General features: G+C 41.8%; 2 protein-coding genes across 3 annotated transcripts in view; both read right to left on the minus strand.

The window, feature by feature from the left end:
* Window positions 1-74, minus strand: part of LOC115101243 (RING finger protein 208-like) — a 9,297-nt gene extending 9,223 nt beyond the window's left edge. For both annotated transcript variants that reach the window (XM_029620585.2, XM_029620586.2), the window contains exon 1: window positions 1-74. This exon is cut by the window's left edge. The gene's annotated coding sequence lies outside the window, so the exon portion shown is untranslated.
* Window positions 75-8,181: 8,107 nt separating this feature from the next.
* Window positions 8,182-20,197, minus strand: LOC115101244 (sodium/glucose cotransporter 1-like). Its single transcript, XM_065004819.1, has 12 exons — window positions 20,084-20,197; window positions 19,737-19,796; window positions 19,532-19,636; window positions 19,265-19,370; window positions 17,030-17,110; window positions 16,618-16,829; window positions 12,572-12,815; window positions 11,944-12,094; window positions 11,633-11,801; window positions 11,155-11,370; window positions 10,909-11,014; window positions 8,182-9,254 (listed from the first exon to the last, which is right to left on the minus strand). Exons 3-12 carry the CDS (start codon window positions 19,625-19,627, stop codon window positions 9,040-9,042), a joined length of 1,596 nt encoding a protein of 531 aa, XP_064860891.1. The 5' UTR covers window positions 19,628-19,636; window positions 19,737-19,796; window positions 20,084-20,197; the 3' UTR covers window positions 8,182-9,039.
* Window positions 20,198-20,602: the final 405 nt, after the last annotated feature.

Below are 20,602 nucleotides of genomic sequence, written 5' to 3' on the forward strand. Positions count from 1 at the left end.
GTCTCTCTCACCGTATGTAACTTATATGTCTCTCTCTCTCTCGACCTGAAAATGTCTTGATGCTTTCTCCTCCCCCTCTTGCTCTCGCTCTCTCTCTCTCTCTCTCTCTCTCTCTCCCCCTCCCTCCCTGCCTTTCTCTCTGCAGTCTCCGCTGCAGTGCCTCTGCAAGCCGGATCACGTTTTCTAGTCGCCAGTGAAAATATTTTAGCCAATGTGGGCCCTGACAAAAACCCACCCCCTTCTCCCCTGCACACACACACACACACACACACACACACACACACACACACACACACACACACACACTCACACTCATTCACTCACCCACACAACCTACTGAAAGACAAAGGTTATGTGCAGATATCATATGAATCATACTCCATATACAATATTAATCCATCAAACACACACACACACCACACATTCTCCGGCACAGGACAGGCACACAGGACATACAGGAAGCTGCTAACAAGTAGATTTAATCTGCAGAGTACAGCACATCTGAAATTGAAAAACAAATTCATTCAAATGTAGAATATCTTATGTAAGCTATCGCACAAAACAAATCCCTCATATTTAACACAACACACATGAAGTATAAAGAATAATTGTGCTTTCATATAAGGCACACATTGAGAGAACATGTCATTAAAGTTGCTTGATTCCTTATACTTTATACTGGCTGCGAAAGAGGATTATCTGTGTCTTTCTACACAAACATTAAGATACCATCATTTTGTTGTTATGATGAAAAAAAACTAAAGAGTTATGACACAACATAAGCTGTAGAGAAATAGAGATAATAATGTATGACGTAGTCAAAATGATTGGCAACCTTGATAAAGAGGAGCAAAGAAGACTATATTAAATAAATAACACATACTGATCTCTGTTGTCTGCTCATTTTTTATTCATTATTATTTTATACTAATATAATCCTATTTTGTTTAAAGCCTCTTGATGCACCCATCCCGTTAGCGGGATCATTTTCGTCAACATCTGCTGAATTGCAGAGCGCCAAATTCAAATTAAATTACTAAAAATATTTAATTTTCATGAAATCACAAGTGCAATATAGCAAAACACAGCTAAGCTTGTTGGTAATCTACCTGGCGTGTCATATTTCAAAAAAGCTTTTCGGCGAAAGCATACCAAGCGTTTATGTAAGGACATCTCTCTCAGTAGACAAAACATTACAAACAGCTAGCAGCCAAGTAGATTGGTCACGAAAGTCAGAAAAGCAATAAAATGAATCGCTTACCTTTGATCTTCGGATGTTTGCACTCACGAGACTCCCAGTTACACAATAAATGTTCCTTTTGTTCCATAAAGATTATTTTTATATCCAAAATACCTCCATTTGGTTGGCGCGTTATGTTCAGAAATCTACAGGCTCGAGCGGTCACTACATCGCAGACGAAAATTCCAAATAGTATCCGTAAAGTTTGTAGAAACATGTCAAACGTTTTTTTATAATCAATCCTCAGGTTGTTTTTACAATATATAATTGATAATATTTCAACCGGGACTGTAAGCTTCTTCAATAGGAGAGAGAGAGAAATGTCTGCTCCAAGCTGTTGTGCATGCAAAACGCTGCTGACACCCAGCCATACAATGACGCGATGTGATCTTTGTTGTTCATTTTTCAAAATGAAAGCCTGAAACTATGTCCAAAGACTGTTCACACCATGGGGAAGCCATAGGAAAAGTAATCTGGTGTATATCCCTTTAAATGGATTGAAGGCAGGCAATGGAACAGAGAGCTTTCAGGAAAAACAGCACGTCCGGGTAGGATTTTCCTCAGGTTTTCGCCTGCAATATCAGTTCTGTTATACGCACAGACAATATTTTGACAGTTTTGAAAACTTTAGAGTGTTCTCTATCCTAATTATATGCATATTCTAGATTCTGGTCCTGAGAAATAGGCCATTTCATTTGGACATCAAAATCCTGCCCCCTACATTAACAAGTAATTGAGTCAAAATTACTGGCACCCTTGTCTTTAGTTCTCCAGCACCCCCTTGAAGTTGTGACCAAATAAAAAAACAATATGTAACCTTTATTTAACTAGGTAGGCCAGTTGAGAACAAGTTCTCATTTACAACAGTGACCAGGCCAAGATTAAGCAAAGCAGTGCGACAAAAACAACAACACAGATTTACACATGGGATAAACAAACGTACAGTCAATAACACAATAGAAAAATCTATGTACAGTGTGTGCAAATGTAATACGATTAGGGAGGTAAGGCAATAAATAGGCCATAGAGGCGAAAACAATTACAATTTAGCATTAACACTGGAGTGATAGATATGCAGATGATGATGTGCAAGTAGAGATACTGAGGTGCAAAAGAGAAGAAAAAAATTACAATATGGGGATGAGGTAGTTCAGTGTGCTATTTATAGATGGGCTGTGTACAGGTACAGTGATCGGTAAGCTGATCTGACAGCTGATGCTTGAAGTTAGTGAGGGAGATATAAGTCTCCAGCTTCAGTGATTTTTGCAATTCGTTAGTCATTGGCAGCAGAGAACTGGAAGGAAAGGCGACCAAAGGAGGTGTTAGCTTTGGGGATGACCAGTGAAATATATCTGCTGGAGCGAGTGCTACGGTGGGTGTTGCTATGGTGAACAGTGAGTTGAGATAAGGCGGGGATTCACCTAGCAAAGACTTATAGGTGACCTGGAGCCAGTGGGTTTGGCGACGAATATGAAACGAGGATCAGCTAACGAGAGCATACAGGTAAATTAACAATTTCTTTGTGAATTTTGATGTGTGCTTGCGGCCAAGTTTCAGCCTCCTAGCAGAGGCAACCAGGTTTTGGGTTAAAATGTCCTGGTACTTGGTAAAGTTGAGTATTTATGAGAATTGCCATTAGCTGCTGACAAGGCAGCAGCTACTATTCCTGGGATCCAAACAAAAATGTTACAAACACATCATAGTAGAAAAATAGCCTACATCGTAAACAAAACAGTCCATCAACTAGACATAATGCAATATACATATGTACATTTCTCCATTACTACAAATGTACAGTATAAAATGTACAATATTACAAAAATACAACATTATAATGTGTGTATAGAGTGTGTGTTTGTTATGTGTGTGTATGTCTCTTCACAGTCCGCGTTGTGAGGTGGTGTTTTATCTGTTTTTTTTAAATCTGATTTTACTGCTCACTTGAGTTACTTGATGTGATAGAGAGATCCATGTAGTCATGGCTCTATGAAGTACTGTGTGTTTCCCACTGTGAAGAGACCCCTGGTGGCATGTCTTGTGGGGTATGTATGTAATGTTGAGTCATCAGCGTACATAAGCATACAGGTTTTACTCAAGGCTAGGTCGTTAGTAAAAAATAGAAAAAACAAGGGCCCAAGACCTTGAGGTATGTGAAACTTGACCTGGTTTACGTTAGAGAGGCATCCATTAAAGAAGACCCTCTGTGTTATGTTAGATAGGTAACTCCCAATCCAAAATATGGCAGAGGATGTAAAGCCATAACAGTAGCAGACTATTATCGACAATGTCAAAAGCTACACTGAAGTCTTACAAAACAGCTCCCACAATCTTATTATTATTAATTTATTTCAGCCAATCATCAGTGATTTGTGTCAGTGCATGATGCCATTGACCTTATCAAGGGCCCCAGGTTCAGAGGAAGCAAAATAGACCCAAAACATCAAAGATCCACCATCATATTTTACAGTAGGTAAAGGGTTATCTTCTCTGCATATGCTTCCTTCTTTCGACACTAAACCCACCACTGGTGGGCGTGGCCAAAGAGCCCTATTTTCATGTAATCTGACCATCGCACCGGTTCCAATCCAATTGCCAGTACTGTTTAGCAAACGCCAGGCATTTACATTTGTTGGATGACATGAAAATAGATCTATTTAGCTACACACACAAGCAGTGGGATTGGTGTGGAAAAAAGGATGAATATACAGAAAATAACCTCATACCAACTGTAAAATATTGTGGTGGATCTTTGATGTTGTGGGCCTTAAAAATCCTCATCAAAATTCATCAGCTGGAGATGTTTTATACTGTGAACCATCAGATCCTCCTCTCCACCCTCTCCGAGTTGGGCATCTCCGGTGCGGCCCACGCTTGGATTGCGTCCTACCTGACAGGTCGCTCCTACCAGGTGGCGTGGCGACTGACAACTCCAATACCTTGACTTTGTTGTCTTTAAGCCATTTTGCCACAACTTTGGAAGTATGCTTGGGGTCATTGTCCATTTGGAAGACCCATTTGCGACCAAGATTTAAGTTCCTGACTGATGTCTTGTGATATTGCTTCAATATATCCATGTACTTTTCCCTCCCATAATGCCATCTATTTTGCCATCTATTTTGTGAAGTGCACCAGCACCCACAACATGATGCTGCCACCCCCGTGCTTCACGGTTGGGATTGTGTTCTTCGGCTTGCAAGCATCCCCCTTTTACCTCCAAACATAACGATAGTCATTTAGCCAAACAGTTCTTTTTTTGTTTCAGCAGACCAGAGGACATTTCTCCAAAAAGTACGATCTTTGTCTCCATGTGCAGTTGCAAACCGTAGTCTGGCTTTTTATGTGGCAGGTTTTTGAGCAGTGGCTTCTTCCGTGCTGAGCAGCCATTCAGGTTATGTCGATATAGGACTGTGGATATAGATACTTTTGTGCCTGTTTCCTCCAGCATCTTCACAGGCCTCCCATCTACCACCAACCTACCGAAGCGCAGCTCAGAGTATATATTTTCCAAATGGGCGGTAATTTAGAATGCATAAGATACTGCATTTACGATAGCACAGCTTATTCCCTTTGTTCCTCAGTCTTCCCGCTCTTTCACTCAAACCCAGCCCCTTTTCTTTTGTGTAACAAGCTGTCATATTTGTTCTGTCCGCTAGGGATGTTTTCCTTTATGACGTCATTTGTAATCAAGTTATGATTTAATTATGTGTATGTGTAATTCTGTGTGATTAGTTAGGTATTTAGTAAATAAATAATTAAACCCAATTTTGTATTGCTGATTTGTTAGCCAGGGTTCGTGCAGATAACTAAGAATTTACAACTTTCAGATGAGACTGAATTAAGATGACGATTAATATTGACTGCTATTGATGTAAAATATTACTAGGTCTTTAAGAGTTTATTCGGAAGATAACAGCTCTATAAATATGATTTTGTGGTGCCCGACTCTCTAGTTAATTACATTTACATGATTAGCTCAATCAGGTAATATTAATTACGGAGAAATTATTTTATAGAATAGCATGTCATATCACTTAATCCGGCATAGCCAAAGACACGACAATACTCATAATAAAATTTGATAAAACATACAACTATTATGAACAGAATCATAGATATACTTCTCCTTAATGCAACCGCTGTGTCAGATTTCAAAAAAGCTTTACAGAAAAGCAAACTATGCAATAATCTGAGTACGGCGCTCAGACACAAAAACAAGCCATGCAGATACCCGCCATGTTGTGGAGTCAGTAAAAGTCAGAAATAGCGTTATAAATATTCACTTACCTTTGATGATCTTCATCAGAATGCACTTCCAGGAATCCCAGTTCCACAATAAATGTTTGTTTTGTTCGATAAAGTCCATCATTTATGTCCAAATACTTCCTTTTGTTAGCGCTTTTGGTAAACAAATCCAAACTCACGAGGCGCGGGCAAATCCAGGCGAAAGTTCCGACGAAAAGTTCAAAAAGTTATATTACAGTTCGTAGAAACATGTCAAATGATGTATAGAATCAATATTTAGGATGTTTTTAACATAAATCTTCAATAATGTTCCAACCGGAGAATTCCTTTGTCTTTAGAATTGCAATGGAACGCAGGTCGCTCTCACGTGTGCGCACGTGATCAGCTCATGGCACTCTAGCAGGCCTCTGGTTGAATCAGCTCTCCTTCGCCCCCACTTCACAGTAGAAGCCTCAAACAACGTTCTAAAGACTGTTGACATCTAGTGGAAGCATTAGGACGTGCAATATGACCCCATAGACACTGTACATTCGATTGGAAATGAGTAAACATCAGATTTCCCACTTCCTGGTTGGATTTTTCTCAGGTTTTCGCCTATCATATGAGTTCTGTTATACTTACAATACATAATTCAAACAGTTTTAGAAACTTCAGCGTGTTTTCTATCCAAGACTACTAATAATATGCATATATTAGCTTCTAGGCTTGAGTAGCAGGAAGTTTACTCTGGGCACGCGAACATGAAAATGCTGCCCCCTATCTTAACAAGAAATTTGTGGAGTGGTTGAAAAGTGATTTTTTTATGACTCCAACCTAAGTGTATGTAAACTTCCGACCTCCATTGTATTAGCTTAGCCTGTTAGGGATGATGCGAATTTTCGCAGCTTTTCGCAACTTTTTGTTAAAAATCGCGCAACATTTCAACGTCCTGCTACTCATGCCAGGAATATAGTATATGCATATGATAAGTATGTGTGTATCGAAAACACTCTGAAGTCTCTAAAACTGGTTAGATCATGTATGTGGCTATAACAGAACGTGTTTAGGAGTAAAAATCCCAGGGAAAACTGTTCACCAAAAACACAAAAAAAAATATTCATCCGCCAGTCTATGATTGTCTAAGGCGATAGAAAATAGATGAGGTCCCGTTTACAATGCCTACAGCTTCCACACGATGTCGCCAGTACTGGCATTTCATTGCATGTTTATCCTTGGTGGGATGACGTATAGGCACTTCCTGTCTTGGGGTGCACCGAGGAAGTTATGAAAGTGAAAAAATGGACGATGATTTCAAGACTTGCTGCTATCGAATACAGATCACCCCGTGATCAATTTGATCGATTATTAACGTTTATTAATACCTAAAGTTAGTTTACAAAAGTAGTTTGAAGTGATTTGTAAAAGTCTATAGGCAACTTTTTTTATTTTAAAAAGTGACGTTGCGTCTTGTAAAGGTGAATTTTCCTGGATCAGACGGCCTTCATAAATGGACATTTTGGGTATACAATGACGGATTTAATCGGGAAAAAAACCCAATTGTGATGTTTATGGGACATATAGGAGTGCCAACAAAGAAGCTCGTCAAAGGTAATGAATGTTTTATATTTTATTTCTGCGTTTTGTGTAGCGCCGGCTACCGCTAAATCTTTTGTTTAGGTCTCGTTCAGGTATTTCGGGGGGTGCATGCTATCAGATAATAGCTTCTCATGCTTTCGCCGAAAAGCATTTTACAAATCTGACATGTTGGCTAGATTCACAAACGAGTTTGGCTTTAATTGAGTACCTTGCATGTGTGTTTTAATGAAAGTTTGAGTTTTATCGAGTACTACAGGTGGCGCCCTGAATTTTCCGCAGATTTTGGTTCTTGTACAGGGACCACAATCCGTAAGAAGCTTTAGTAGAACCACCAAAACTCATTAGAGGTTATGGGGCTATTTTGGATTCGCAAGGAGCCTCTTGTAGATTTGACAGCTCTATTGCAGTGCACCTCCGGTTAGTGCGGATCTGATAGAATATAGCCCTCATTTCTCTGAATGTGGGAAAATAACCACTATGAATACATTACATAGTATGAAGAAACAATACTCCAGGCTACAGCATCATACTACTTGTCAGACAGATAATACTGTATACTGGCCGTTGGGGTTGGCTTGATGTGGGGTTTGGTGTGTCTCTGGTTGGCTTTTGACCATTTATTTGGATTATTCGCGTCTGTATCATTGTTAGGAAGAGGTTTGGTCCAAATCAGATGTTGGGTACTGTATTTATTTCATATTATATGAATTCTATAAATTGAAATGGCCAATTTTTGTGCAATCAAGACATAATTTTAGAGTTAAAATAGTTTTCAACAACATAAAGTTGCAGGAATGCTTTTATCTGTTTCTAACTAAATTAACGATTTCTTTAGTTAGAAACAGAGATGGTGGGTGTCATGGTTTGCTGAAATTACATGGAACAACTCTAATACCAGTCTAGGGTTAGGGTATACTTCTTGCAACAGGTATACTTACACTAACAGAGTGTAAACTAAACTTGGCCGTGGCATTTGACATTGTTGGTCCTTCAGGTGCACTTAGTGTTGTGACAAGCAGGGGGTCATGGCTCGTGTGTGTGTGTGTGTGTGTGTGTGTGTGTGTGTGTGTGTGTTGAGTGGATTATTACTCCAGTAATAATTAGAAGATTCCCTGCTCCTTCCATCCTTGAGATATCATTCATTAGCATGTAGCAAAACAAAATGACAGCTAGAGAAAAGATTAAACATGGCAAAAAAATGTTGTCTTTGATAGAACGTCACAAAAACCAGGCTTGATTCAAGGTAGGAGATCGAATGTGTGAGTTTGTGCGTCCCTTCCTCTCTGAAAAATATGTTAGTGTTCAACTTTTCTCTAACTAAGATGGAATACATTATTAATTAGATTACAGATTAGTTAGTACATGTCATGCATGCTCATGCATATGGTATTTGTCCTCTCATTACATTACATGTTATGTCTCATTGCCATTAAATCCACTGGCCATACAGTGTTACCTTGGTAATGATACTGTTCAATCTTAAGTTTATTCATACTGCAGCTCCACCTAGTGGTTGCAATATACCAAACTATAGTAACTTCATGAAGGGCAGAAAGAAACCTTGGATACCATTGGACACTAAGTCCTATTCAGATCCTCCATCAACATCATCATCCTCATTACTATCTTCATTACACATTCATCGTACATACACTAAATGTAAAAGTCCACAAAGCAAAGAACACCTAACAAAGGAGTTTTGTGACTCCCAGATAGTGTCAAGGACAGTCATACAGGTATGGAGCAGGGTTTCTTGAAGCCAAGGCGGTCGTAGCATTGACCACGTTACAGGGGTGTGGATAAACCAGTTCAGGCCCCCAGATGATGGATAGGGGGAGGATGTGTAAGAGAGGTTGCTATGTACAGTGCATCGTGGGCCTGTGAGTCTGGGGGGGATTTCAGGGTTGAAAGACGAGACTACTCAAGTTTATGGTTAGACAGTCCAGACTCTAGGGCAGTGGAGGTCCAGGATGAGGAGATGTTTAACCGTAGAAACCGTGGAAGAAGACACAGACACACAGGAGGATAATGCCATTGGCATTGACCACATTCCTCCACAGGGGTTTCTCTGATGTGTCTGTGAGTTTCCTCTGCAGCTCAGCCTGCTCCTCAGCACTCAGCGTGGGAGCATTCGACTTTTCCAAACCACAGAAGTTCAACACTGCCTTCTTACAACAGCCTGGCTCCTCTGTGGGATCTGCACAGACACACAAACACAGGGATGAGTAGGGATGTGTGCGTGTGTGTAGATGTGATAAAAACATTTCTATGTACAGTGCCTTTGGAAAGTCTTCAGACTCTTTGACTTATTCCGCATTGTGTTATGTTACAGACTTATTCTTAAATTGATTAAATTGTCTACACACAATACCCCATAATGACAATGCAAAACAGGTTATTAGACATATTTGCAAATGTATTACAAATATAAAACTTAAATCACATTTACATAAGTATTCAGACCATTTACTCAGTACTTTGTTGAAGAACCTTTGGCAGCAATTACAACAAGTCTTCTTGGGTATGGAGCGACAAGCTTGGAACACCTGTATTTGGGAAGTTTCTACTATTCTCCTTGCAAATCCTTTTAAGCTGTCAGGTTGGATGGAAAGCACCACTGCACAGCTATTTTCAGGTCTCTCTAGAGATGTTTGATCAGGTTCAAATCCGGGCTCTGGCTGGGCCACTCAGACTTGTCCTGAAGCCACTCCTGCATTGTCTTGGCTGTGTGCTTAGGGTCGTTGTCCTGTTGGAAGGTGAACCTTCAACCCAGTCTGAGATCCTGAGTGCTCTGGAGCAGGTTTTCATCAAGGATCGCTATGTACTTTGCTCGGTTCATCTTTGCCTCAACCTTGACTAGTCTCCCTGTCCCTGCCACTGAAAAACATCCCCACAGCATGATGCTGCCACGACCATGCTTTACCGTAGGGATGGTGCCAGGTTTCCCCCAGACATGACGCTTTGCATTCAGGCCAAAGAGTTAAATCTTGGTTTCATCAGACCAGAGAATCTTGTTTCTCATGGTCTGAGAGTCTTTAGATGCCTTTTGGCCAAATCCAAGTGGGCTGTCTTGTGCCTTTTACTGAGGAGTGGCTTCCTTCTGGCCATTATACCATAAAGGCCTGATTGGTGGAGTGCTGCAGAGATGGTTGACCTTCTGGAAGGTTCTCCCATCTCCACAGAGGAACTCTAGAGCTCTGTCAGAGTGACCATTGGGTTCTTGGTCACTTCCCTGACCAAGGCCCTTTTTCCCCAATTGCTCAAATTGGCTGGGCAGCCAGCTCTAGGAAGAGTCTTAGTGGTTCTAAACTTCTTCCATTTAAGAATGATGGGGACAGTCAATGCTGCAGAAATTTCTTCGTACCCTTCCCCAGATCTGTGCCTCAACACAATCCTGTCTCTGAGCTCTACAGACAATTCCTTTGACCTCATGCCTTGGTTTTTGCTCTGACATGCACTGTCAACTGTGGGATATTATACAGGTGTGTGCCTTTCAAAATCATGTCCTATCAATTGAATTTACCACAGGTGGACTTCAATCAAGTTGTAGAAACATCTCAAGAATGATCAATGGAAACAGGATGCACCTGAGTCTCATAGCAAAGGGTCTGAATCCTTATGCCAATAAGGTATTTCTGGTTTTTATTTTTAATACATTTGAAAACAATCTAAAAACCTTTTTTCGCTTTGTCATTATGGGGTATAGATTGCTGATGATTTAAACATTTTTAAAATGTAGAATAAGGATGTAACGTAACAAAATGTGGAAAAAGTCAAGGGGTCTGAATTCTTTCCGAAGGCACTGTATGTCACGGAATAACAGATGGAGATGGGAGAGAGACCTCTCTTACCTTCAATATCCATATAGTCTGATTCTTGGTTTTCTGTCCAATCATCTATCTCCAGATCCAACCTCTCCTCTGTGTGGTTCCTCAGCTTCCAGCACAACCGGTACAACTGGAGTTGGAGGGAGGTAGAGGCATGGGACAAACAAATGGGGAGAAGTTCATTTAGAAATAGCAGAATGACTGAGTTTTTATACAATTAGCATTCACGGATGGAAGAATAACAAAATCAGTTTGGTATTTGTAACTTACATGTTTGTCTTCAATGGGTTTGGTCATGAGGGAGATGGTGAGTATCACCAAGCACGAAATGCAGAACAGAATGATGGAGAAGTAGAGGTAGTGGACTCCACAGATGATCTCAGGACAGTTAGTCGGGGCCACACAGCTGCCCGTCCCATAGGCAAACTCAGCGATCATCCTGGATAGGCCAATGGCCAGACCTATCATAAGCCCATAGAACACACCCTGAAGGGGGGGAAAGGAGAGTGAAGAGAAGTCTGTTACTCAACACTTTCTCATGGTTCACTTCCTATTACACAAAAAAAACTTTATCAGGAACAAGACAGTAAATGGTGAACGTGGTAACCAGGGATCTTTGAGCCAAACTGGCAGAGTACAGATAAACTACACTACATTAGACCACAGGTTAAATTAACCAGTTCAAACAACAAGTAGCTAAAGTAAACTAGTTTATATCACAGGGAGTTTGGTTTAGATGGAGACTCACCGGCTCGTTGACACGCTTACAGAAGATGGCGAGCATGAAGGTGGCTGCGATGGGCGGGGTCAGGTAGCTGGTGATGGACTGGATGTAGTCAAAGAGCTGGCCGCTCTGAGCAGACTGGACCACAGGGATCCACGCTATACTCACCCCGATCAGAACCAGGATAAATACCCTTTACACAGACAATGATAATACAATCAATCTGACCCATTTATCTCAAATACGAACATACACAAACACTAGCATGGTGACGTATGCATTAAAGCAATTTAACTCCAAAGAACTTGAGCACGCAGGGATGTGTGTTACTGTACCTCCCAGCGATCATGAGTTCCTTCTCGGAGGCAGAGCTGCGTATCTTGGTGTAGATGTCCATGGTGAACAGGGTGCTGGCACTGTTGAAGATGGAGGTCAGGGAGCTCATCAGAGACGCCATCATCACCGACAGCATCAGGCCTCGCAGACCTGCAGGTGAGAGGGGGAGGACAAGAAGAGAGAGCAGGGAGGAGGTAATGAGAAGAAGAACAGGATGGGAGGGAAGGTGGATAGGTGTGGAAAAGAGAAAAGATAAAGAATAAGATACAAACAAATGTGATGGTAGGTTGTAGAAGACAACTATTGTCCTGGTATAAGGACTAGTACTGTATTTAGTACAATAGTACACTATTTGTAGCAGTAGTATTGGTGTTGGTAGTGGTGCCAGGATTGTCATTATTACTACAGATATAGGATATTATACATTTGTAGTGTATTTGCGGTTTAAAAAGGCTTCAGAAGTTTGTCATTTCGACTTTTGAAAAATGTATCAACCCATACAAAATGTCCAATTATAACCTACATAATAATTCACATTTTCCTGTTGCTCCTGCATTTTTTTTCCTGCTGTAGCAAACTGATTCAAATCAAGATTCTACATCTGTACATGCGTCTTCTGTTATCCACCATTTGGCATGAGGTCTACCACTAGTTTGGGATAGGCGATGTTGGTGCAGCCCACGCTGGCACCACAGTACGTCTGGCACTCATCTGGGTCCACACACGCCACCTCGTCTGGGTAGAGGATTCGGCTGATCATGCCAGGGAAGACCATGACGAACATGGGCAACAGCTTCAGGTAGCCACACAGGATGCAGCCAGCCTTGACATGAGACAGACTTTTGGCAGATAGACAGCGCTGGACAATCACCTAGAGGACAGGGGAGAAAAAAGGCCTCCAGTGACTAGAGGTGATGGATTGAATCTTCAAGGCTCAGTTTTCATGGTCAAAGCATACAGAACTCTGTAAGTATGGTGCCGCTATATTGCTTGAATATGCCAAGAATCCATATCAAGAGAGGGGAAAAAAAAGGTTTACTTCCATACAAACAAATGTGTATGCACTATGCAGCTTTTTTTGTACTTTTTACCCCTTTTTCTCCACAATTGGTAGTTAGTCTTGTCCCTTCGCTGCAACTCCCGTATGGACTCAGGAGAGACAAAGGTCAAGAGCCATGCGTCCTCCAAAACACGGCCATGCCAAGCCGCACTGCTCACTTAACCCAGCTGCACCAATGTGTCAGAGGAAACAAAGTCAGAGTGCATGCACCCAGCCTGCCACTAAAGTTGCTAGAGCCTAATGGACAAGGACATCCCGGCCGGCCAAACCCTCCCTAGACCAGACAACACTGGGCCAATTGTGCGCTGCCTCATGGGTCTCCCAGTCACGGCCGGCTGCGACACAGCCTGGGATTGAACTCTGGTCTGTAATAACGCTTCTACTACTGCAGTGAAGTGCCTTAGACCACTGCGCCACTCGAGAGGCCCACTACGCAGCTTTTCTAGTTGAAATATTCATCAAATGAAATGTTTTCCTTTCCAAACATGACCCAAATTGCTGAGCACAGTAGAATGCATGTGAGCCTCAGCCAGGAATTAGACAAACAGAAACTAAGATAAGATTTGAAAGATAGGTGGGATGGGCTGAGGAAAGCTGAGGGTTGGGATATGGAACTTGGGACAAGTGGGAGTGGAGTTGCTGGGCAGGGGATAGAATGAAGGTCAAAGATAAAAGTAAAAATAAACTAAACTAAAAAATATGTTTGATTGACACGGACGGTCTCTCGGATGGTTGATGGGCAACTCTGGAAACTGGAGGGATGTTGGTGGCCTGGCGGTTGGAAGCTTGGGCCGGTGGCCTTTAGGTCGCTGGTTTGGGTCCCCGTTTTGACTTGGGCAGGACGATGACCCTGGTTTCCTCTGTGGTTCGCTATGGATGGGAGTCTGTTAGATCAGTGGTTTCCCAACTTTTTATAGTCCCGCCCCTTCAAACATTCAACCTCCAGCTGTGTACCCCCTCTAAGCACCAGGGTCAGCGCACTCTCAAATGTTGTTTTTTGCCATCATTGTAAGCCTGCCACACACACACTATACAATACATTTATTAAACATAAGAATGAGTGTGAGTTTTTGTCACAACCCGGCTCGTGGGAAGTGACAAAGAGCTCTTATAGGACCAGGGCACACATAATATAATAATAATCAATCATTGTAACCATCTTACGTATTAAAACCTTATTTGTAAATCAAAAACTGTGAATAACTCACCACAGGTAAATGAGAAGGGTGTGCTTAAAAGGATGCACATAACTGCAATGTTGGGTTGTATTGGAGAGAGTCTGTCTTAAATCATTTTCCCCACACAGTCTGTGCCTGTATTTAGTTTCCATGCTAGTGAGGGCCGAGAATCCACTCTTACATAGGTACGTGGTTGCAAAGGGCATCAGTGTCTTAACAGAGTGATTTGCCAAGGCAAGAAACTCTGAGCGCAGCCCTATCCAGAAATCTGGCAGTGGCTTCTGATTTAAATTCAATTTTCACAGAACCAATTCTTGCAATGTCCAAAACGTCTGTCAAGCTGTCAGGCATCTCCTTGGCAGCAAGAGTCTCTCTGTGGATGCTGCAGGGTACCCAAGTGGCGTCGGGAGCAACTGCTTGCACGCGTGTTACCACTCTACTTTGTCTCCCTGTCATGGCTTTTGCGCCATCAGTACAGATACCAACACATCTTGACCACCAAAGTCCATTTGATGTTACAAAGCTGTCCAGTACTTTAAAAATATCCTCTCATGTTGTCCTGGTTTCCACTGGTTTGGAGAAGAAGATGTCTTCCTTAATTGACCCCGCATAAACGTAATGAACATGTACCAGGATCTTTGCCAGGCCCGCCACGTCTGTTGACTCATCCAGCTGTAACGCATATAATTCACTGGCTTGTATGCGAAGCAGTAATTGTTAAATCTCTTGCCATGTCACTGATGCATTGTGAAACAGTGTTGTTTGATGAAGACATTGTCTGTAATTTTTGGGGGCCTTTTCCCCCAGCATTGTCCCAGCCATATCCGCGACAGCAGGAAGAACTAAGTCCTCCACAATAGTATGCCTGTCCTAGCCACTCTGTAGCTCACCATATAAAATGCTTCTAGCCCCTTCTTATTAATGGTATCTGTTGCTTTTATACACGTCTTACTACTCGAAACACATCTTTATTCTTGCTCAAAAAACTCCTGTGGCTTATTTTTCAAATGGTCATGTTTCATTTCTAAATGTCTGTGCAAGAGTGAAGGTTTCCCGCGAGAGAGTAAAGGTTAATGTGATTGGATGTTAATTATTTGAGTCGGCTGCCTGTATTTGACATTTTGTTGTTATTTCCCTGAACTCTAGATTGTTTAATTTTATTTTTTGCAGTGAAACGAGTCTACTTAGGCGAGAGAAAAAACCTCACCCAAATGTATAGCCCCATTGGAAAATATAAATGGACTGTTTGAAAAAGTGAAAGAAAATGTTACAAAATATCTGTGCGTTACAAAAAATGTGTGTGTATATATGTGTATATATATGTGTGTGTGTATATATGTGTATATATAAATGTATATGTGTGTGTGTATATATATGTGTGTGTATATATGTGTATATGTGTGTGTGTGTATATATGTATATATGTGTGTGTGTGTGTATATATGTATATATGTGTGTGTGTGTGTATATATGTATATATGTGTGTGTGTGTGTATAAATGTATATATGTGTGTGTGTGTATAAATGTATATATGTGTGTGTGTGTATAAATGTATATATGTGTGTGTGTGTATAAATGTATATATGTGTGTGTGTGTATATATGTTTATATGTGTATATGTGTGTGTGTGTGTATATATGGATAAAGTAATCCTTCTCCCCCTCCCCCCTTAAAAGACCTAGATGCACTATTGTAAGTGGTGTTCCACTGTGATGTCATAAGGTGAAATATATTGTATGTAAATCTGGATAGAGCGTCTATATATGACTGTAAATGTAAATGTTAAATGATATGTGTATGTAAATATATATATATATATATATATGTGTGTGTATATATGTGTATATGTGTGTATATATATTTATGTGTGTGTATATATATATATATGTGTGTGTGTGTTAATAACATTTTTATTTGGCGTACCCCCGACAGCATTGCGCGTACCCCAGTTTGGGAATACCTGTGTTAGATGACTGAATGTTATGTAAATGTTGAGCAGCTTTACTGCAGGTAGATTGTATGTTTTAATAAAATAAAAAATAAAGAGAAGCTTTGAGTTCTGCTGATGTAATAGGCTTGTGTATTCAACTTGTGTATTTACTGTGTGTGAGTGAGTGCTCATTTGTGAGTGGTTGAGTGAATCAACATCCTGTTCTTTATTCATAGTCACCTGTGTGCCTGGCTTTTAATCTTATCTTAGTCTGTGGGAGCGCATTTGTGTCTAACTAAAATTGTTCCTCTCTTCATAAGGTAGTCACTTAAGTTAAGACAAGCTTAGAGCTGTTTGGAAAGAGTGGCCATGATAATGATGCACAAATTAGTGTGTGGGGGTAGATAGTGTGTGTATACATAACGTGAGTGTGTGCTTGTCCTGTGAATGAAGGAGGGAGAGAGGGTGTTAGACTTATTAATTCCCTACAGAGCAGTAGGCTACCTGATCAGTGCACCAATACCAGGTGGCCTGGACAGTGAGACCAAACACCAGGCCTGGCCAAGGCAGGTCCCCTGTCACCGCATCCCTGAAGATGTGGAAGGAGTCAGACCTAGGGGTGTAGCATCTCTTACTGATGTTGACCCCAGTCCGAGTAGGCATGGCCATCATGTAGCGCTCCTGGAAGTTCTCATAACCTCCCACCTTATTGAAGGCTGAGGAGACAAACAGGAGAGGGTTAGAAACTGGGATCACAGATGGACTAGCAGTAGAAATGAACTAAAAGTAGAAAGAGGAATGAGAGAGGCCAGATAATTAGCAGGGGGACGACAATGAGGAAGAGAGATGGCGTTATTGGAACTGGAAAAGAGGGACCGGTCAGCATGAGGTACATAGACGCATAAAGAGACATTACCATAACCCATGAGGATGAAAGATCCCACGACCATGATGATGGTCTGCAAAGTGTCTGTGTAGATCACTGCAGCCAGTCCACCTGCGGTACAGTACACTTAGTGAGATACAGCACAATACAATTCCAATCATTATTCATATAGGGTTGTACATGACTAAGCTGTGGAAAGCTCCTGTAGTACTCGTTTACACCATAAATGTGATATTTTATTTTGAACTGTAATGATTGCCCATGGTCAAAAGGGATCGTATTTTAATGGTCCAGTTGCTCGTTTGATGTTTATCTATCATAAAGAATCAATGGGTGGCAGGTAGCCTAGCAGTTAAGAGCGTTGAGCCAATAACCAAAAGTTTGCTGGTTCAAATCTATGAACTGACTAGGTGAAAAATCGGTCGATGGACCCTTGGGTAAGGCACTTAACACTAACGCTCTTATCCAGAGCAATTTTCTAGATGACTAAAATGTAATAACTCCCCCTCAGTAGTGCTGTACATGAATATACAGTAGGATATTCATATGAGCACAATGATAACATAGTAGATATATTTGCTAGGGCTGCCTTGCAGATTGAAAGTGAGGCCCTTAAAAAAGAATAATAGTACACACATCATTTGCTGTTGACTCTAGTGCGAAACGATTGCTTTGTCACGTGTGCATCACAGTACTTGATGTTGTGAGTCACTCTATTTATAGGATTGGGTTTACTAAACCCAATCCTATACAGCAGGGTTTCCCAAACTTCCCAGACCCCCTCTCAGTTCTCGTTTTGGTTTTTGCCCGAGCACTATACAGCTGATTCAAATAATCAAAGCTTGATGATGAGTTGGTTATTTATTTTACCCCCAATTTTTCTCCCCAATTTTGTGACATCCAATTGCGATCTTTTCTCATCGCTGCAACTCCCCAACGATCTCGGGAGAGGCAAAGGTCGAGTCATGCATCCTCTGAAACATGCCCCGCCAAGTCGCACTTCTTAGCACCCACTCCAATGTGTTGGAGGAAACACCGTTCAACTGACGACCAAGTCAGCTTGCAGGCACCGGCCCACCACAAGGAGTCGCTAGAAGGCCTCCCGGGTGGCGCAGTGGTCTAAGGCACTGCATCGCAGAGCCCAGGCTCTGTCGCAGCCGGCCGCGACCGGGAGGCCCATGGGGCGGCGCACAATTGGCCCAGATTTGTCCTGGTTGGGGAGCGTTTGGCCGGCAGGGATATCCTTGTCTCATCGCGCACTAGCGACTCCTGTGTCAGGCCAGGCACAGTGCACGCTGACCAGGTCGCCAGGTGTACGGTGTTTCCTCCGACACATTGGTGTGGTTAGCTTCCGGGTTGGATGTGAATTGTGTCAAGAAGCAGTGCGGCTTGGTTGGGTTGTGTTTCAGAGGACGCATGGCTTTCGACCTTCGACTCTTCCGAGTCCGTACTGGAGTTGCAGCGATGAGACAAGACTGTAACTACTACCGATTGGATACCACGAAATTGGGGGAAAAAAGGGGTCAAATAATTTTTTTAAAGAGTCACTAGAGCGCGATGAGCCAAGAAAAGCCCCCCCCGGCCAAACCCTCCCCTAACCCGGACGACACTGGGCCAATTGTGCCCCGCCCTATAGGACTCCCGGTCACGGCTGATGGGATCAAACCTCAGGCTGTAGTGATGCCGCAAGATCGCGATGAAGTGCCTTAGACCGCTGCTCCACTCAGGAGGCGGTGAGTTGGTTATTTGAATCAGCTGTGTCACGCTAGGGCAAAAACCAAATCATACACCCATGAGAGGCCCCAGGACCGAGTTTGGGAAACCCTGCTATACAGAGACAGTCTGGGATGGCCTGCCAGTGAACTCCAGGCATTAATGCATCATTACAGTGTAGAACAAAAAGTAATGTCAGGGAGTATGGCTAGTTACCCATGATGCACAGGAGATAAACAGCCTTGGAGGAGGGCATATGTGTCATCAGACATGGCTTGTTATAAAGACTCAAATACAGCCATATAGGACGCTATGGTCAGTTAGCGTTACAGGTATGAGCTCCATATTGGTTTACAGGGACACAGTTGATCTAGGGCTCCTCTCAGTGAATTAGTTATATATTGCTGTTATATATGCAGTTATATAGTATATACAGTAAGTGACAAAGGAGGCTGGTGAGGGAGTACCACTCCAGCTACTATGAGCCCATCCTCCCCATTTAAAGTGCCACTAGCCACCACTAAGTGGAACATATACATAAGTACTGTATACCTGTGACTGTGTATAGAGCAGTGATACTTAGTAGGAGAACCACAGCTAGGTAGATATTCAGCCCCAGAGCCTGGTTAATAAAGATGGCTCCAGAGAACATATCCGCCTGACAGAGAGAGAGAGAATGAAAAGAAAGAGGAGAGAGTTTTTATCAATGGGACAACGGAAGGGTTTATATGGACTAAATGGGGCTATTGTACATGCCTAGTCATTTTTTATGGACTGAACATCAGTGATATACAATGAACAGAGATATGAGGAACTTACTGAGATCTTAGTGAAAACATAGAGGAAGAGTGAGAGCACTGAGAGATAGATGCGGATGCGCTGCCCTCCGAACCTCTTCTTCAAGTACTCTGGCATGGTCACGACCTAAACACATCCAGTATACGTGATTACACGTTAGAATAGCACTTGAAATGGCTTGGTAAAATGGTAATTCACCTCTAATAACACAAAAGGTTGTCCTCACCCCAGCTTTGATGTAAATGGGCACAAAGAGCCATCCAAGAAGGATCACCACCACAAGGGCCTGAAAAACACATATTCTAAGGGCTCAGATGGGGAATTCATGAAACGACAGATTAACCTTTTTACTAGACGTGCTACTGCTTTTATCCACTGCTGTGCTCAAGTATCGATCGACACAATAACCTACAGGCGTATCGGCCCCAGAATGTATCGATCATTTATTTATCACCTTTTATACAATTAAAGTGCAATAAAGATGGAGATGAGTGATAATATCAGATGTCAGACTTTATGATGATGTTTGCATAAGAGGATATCATAGTATTTACTTTAGACGTTGCCACTCACATTCCATTCGAATCCACCGATGGCAATTCCAGCTGCAGCCGCAGTCCCTGCAATGCCGACAAAATGCCCACTGCCAATGTTGCTGGCAAAGAGAGATGCTCCAATCTGGAAAGGGGATAGAAGAAGGACAGAGGAATGTTCATTATCAATTTATACAGAAAGTAGTTATATTATTTCACAGTATTTGGATATGGAAGGTCATTGAGGAGCACTTCATTCATAAAGGAACATTTACAACAGCAAAGGGCATGCCATGTAGGATAACAGGAATAAGGGTTGCCAAGTCCATAGTCCATAGTTCCATCGAAGGAAATGAAGTTAGGCACTATGTGTCATGGTAAACCGATCAGTCTAAAATACTTCTAAAATACTCCAAATACTTGGAGGAAAGAAACATATTCCTGTAAAAAATAAAATAATTTAGGAAGCATATCACTCCACTATCAGAATTACACTAACCCTAGTCGTAATGGAAAGGGCTGTTTGATCAAACTCTTGGTAGATAAGTAAACTGTGACA

Source organism: Oncorhynchus nerka, linkage group LG19 (genome assembly GCF_034236695.1).
Source record: "Oncorhynchus nerka isolate Pitt River linkage group LG19, Oner_Uvic_2.0, whole genome shotgun sequence".
Classification (NCBI taxonomy): domain Eukaryota; kingdom Metazoa; phylum Chordata; class Actinopteri; order Salmoniformes; family Salmonidae; genus Oncorhynchus; species Oncorhynchus nerka.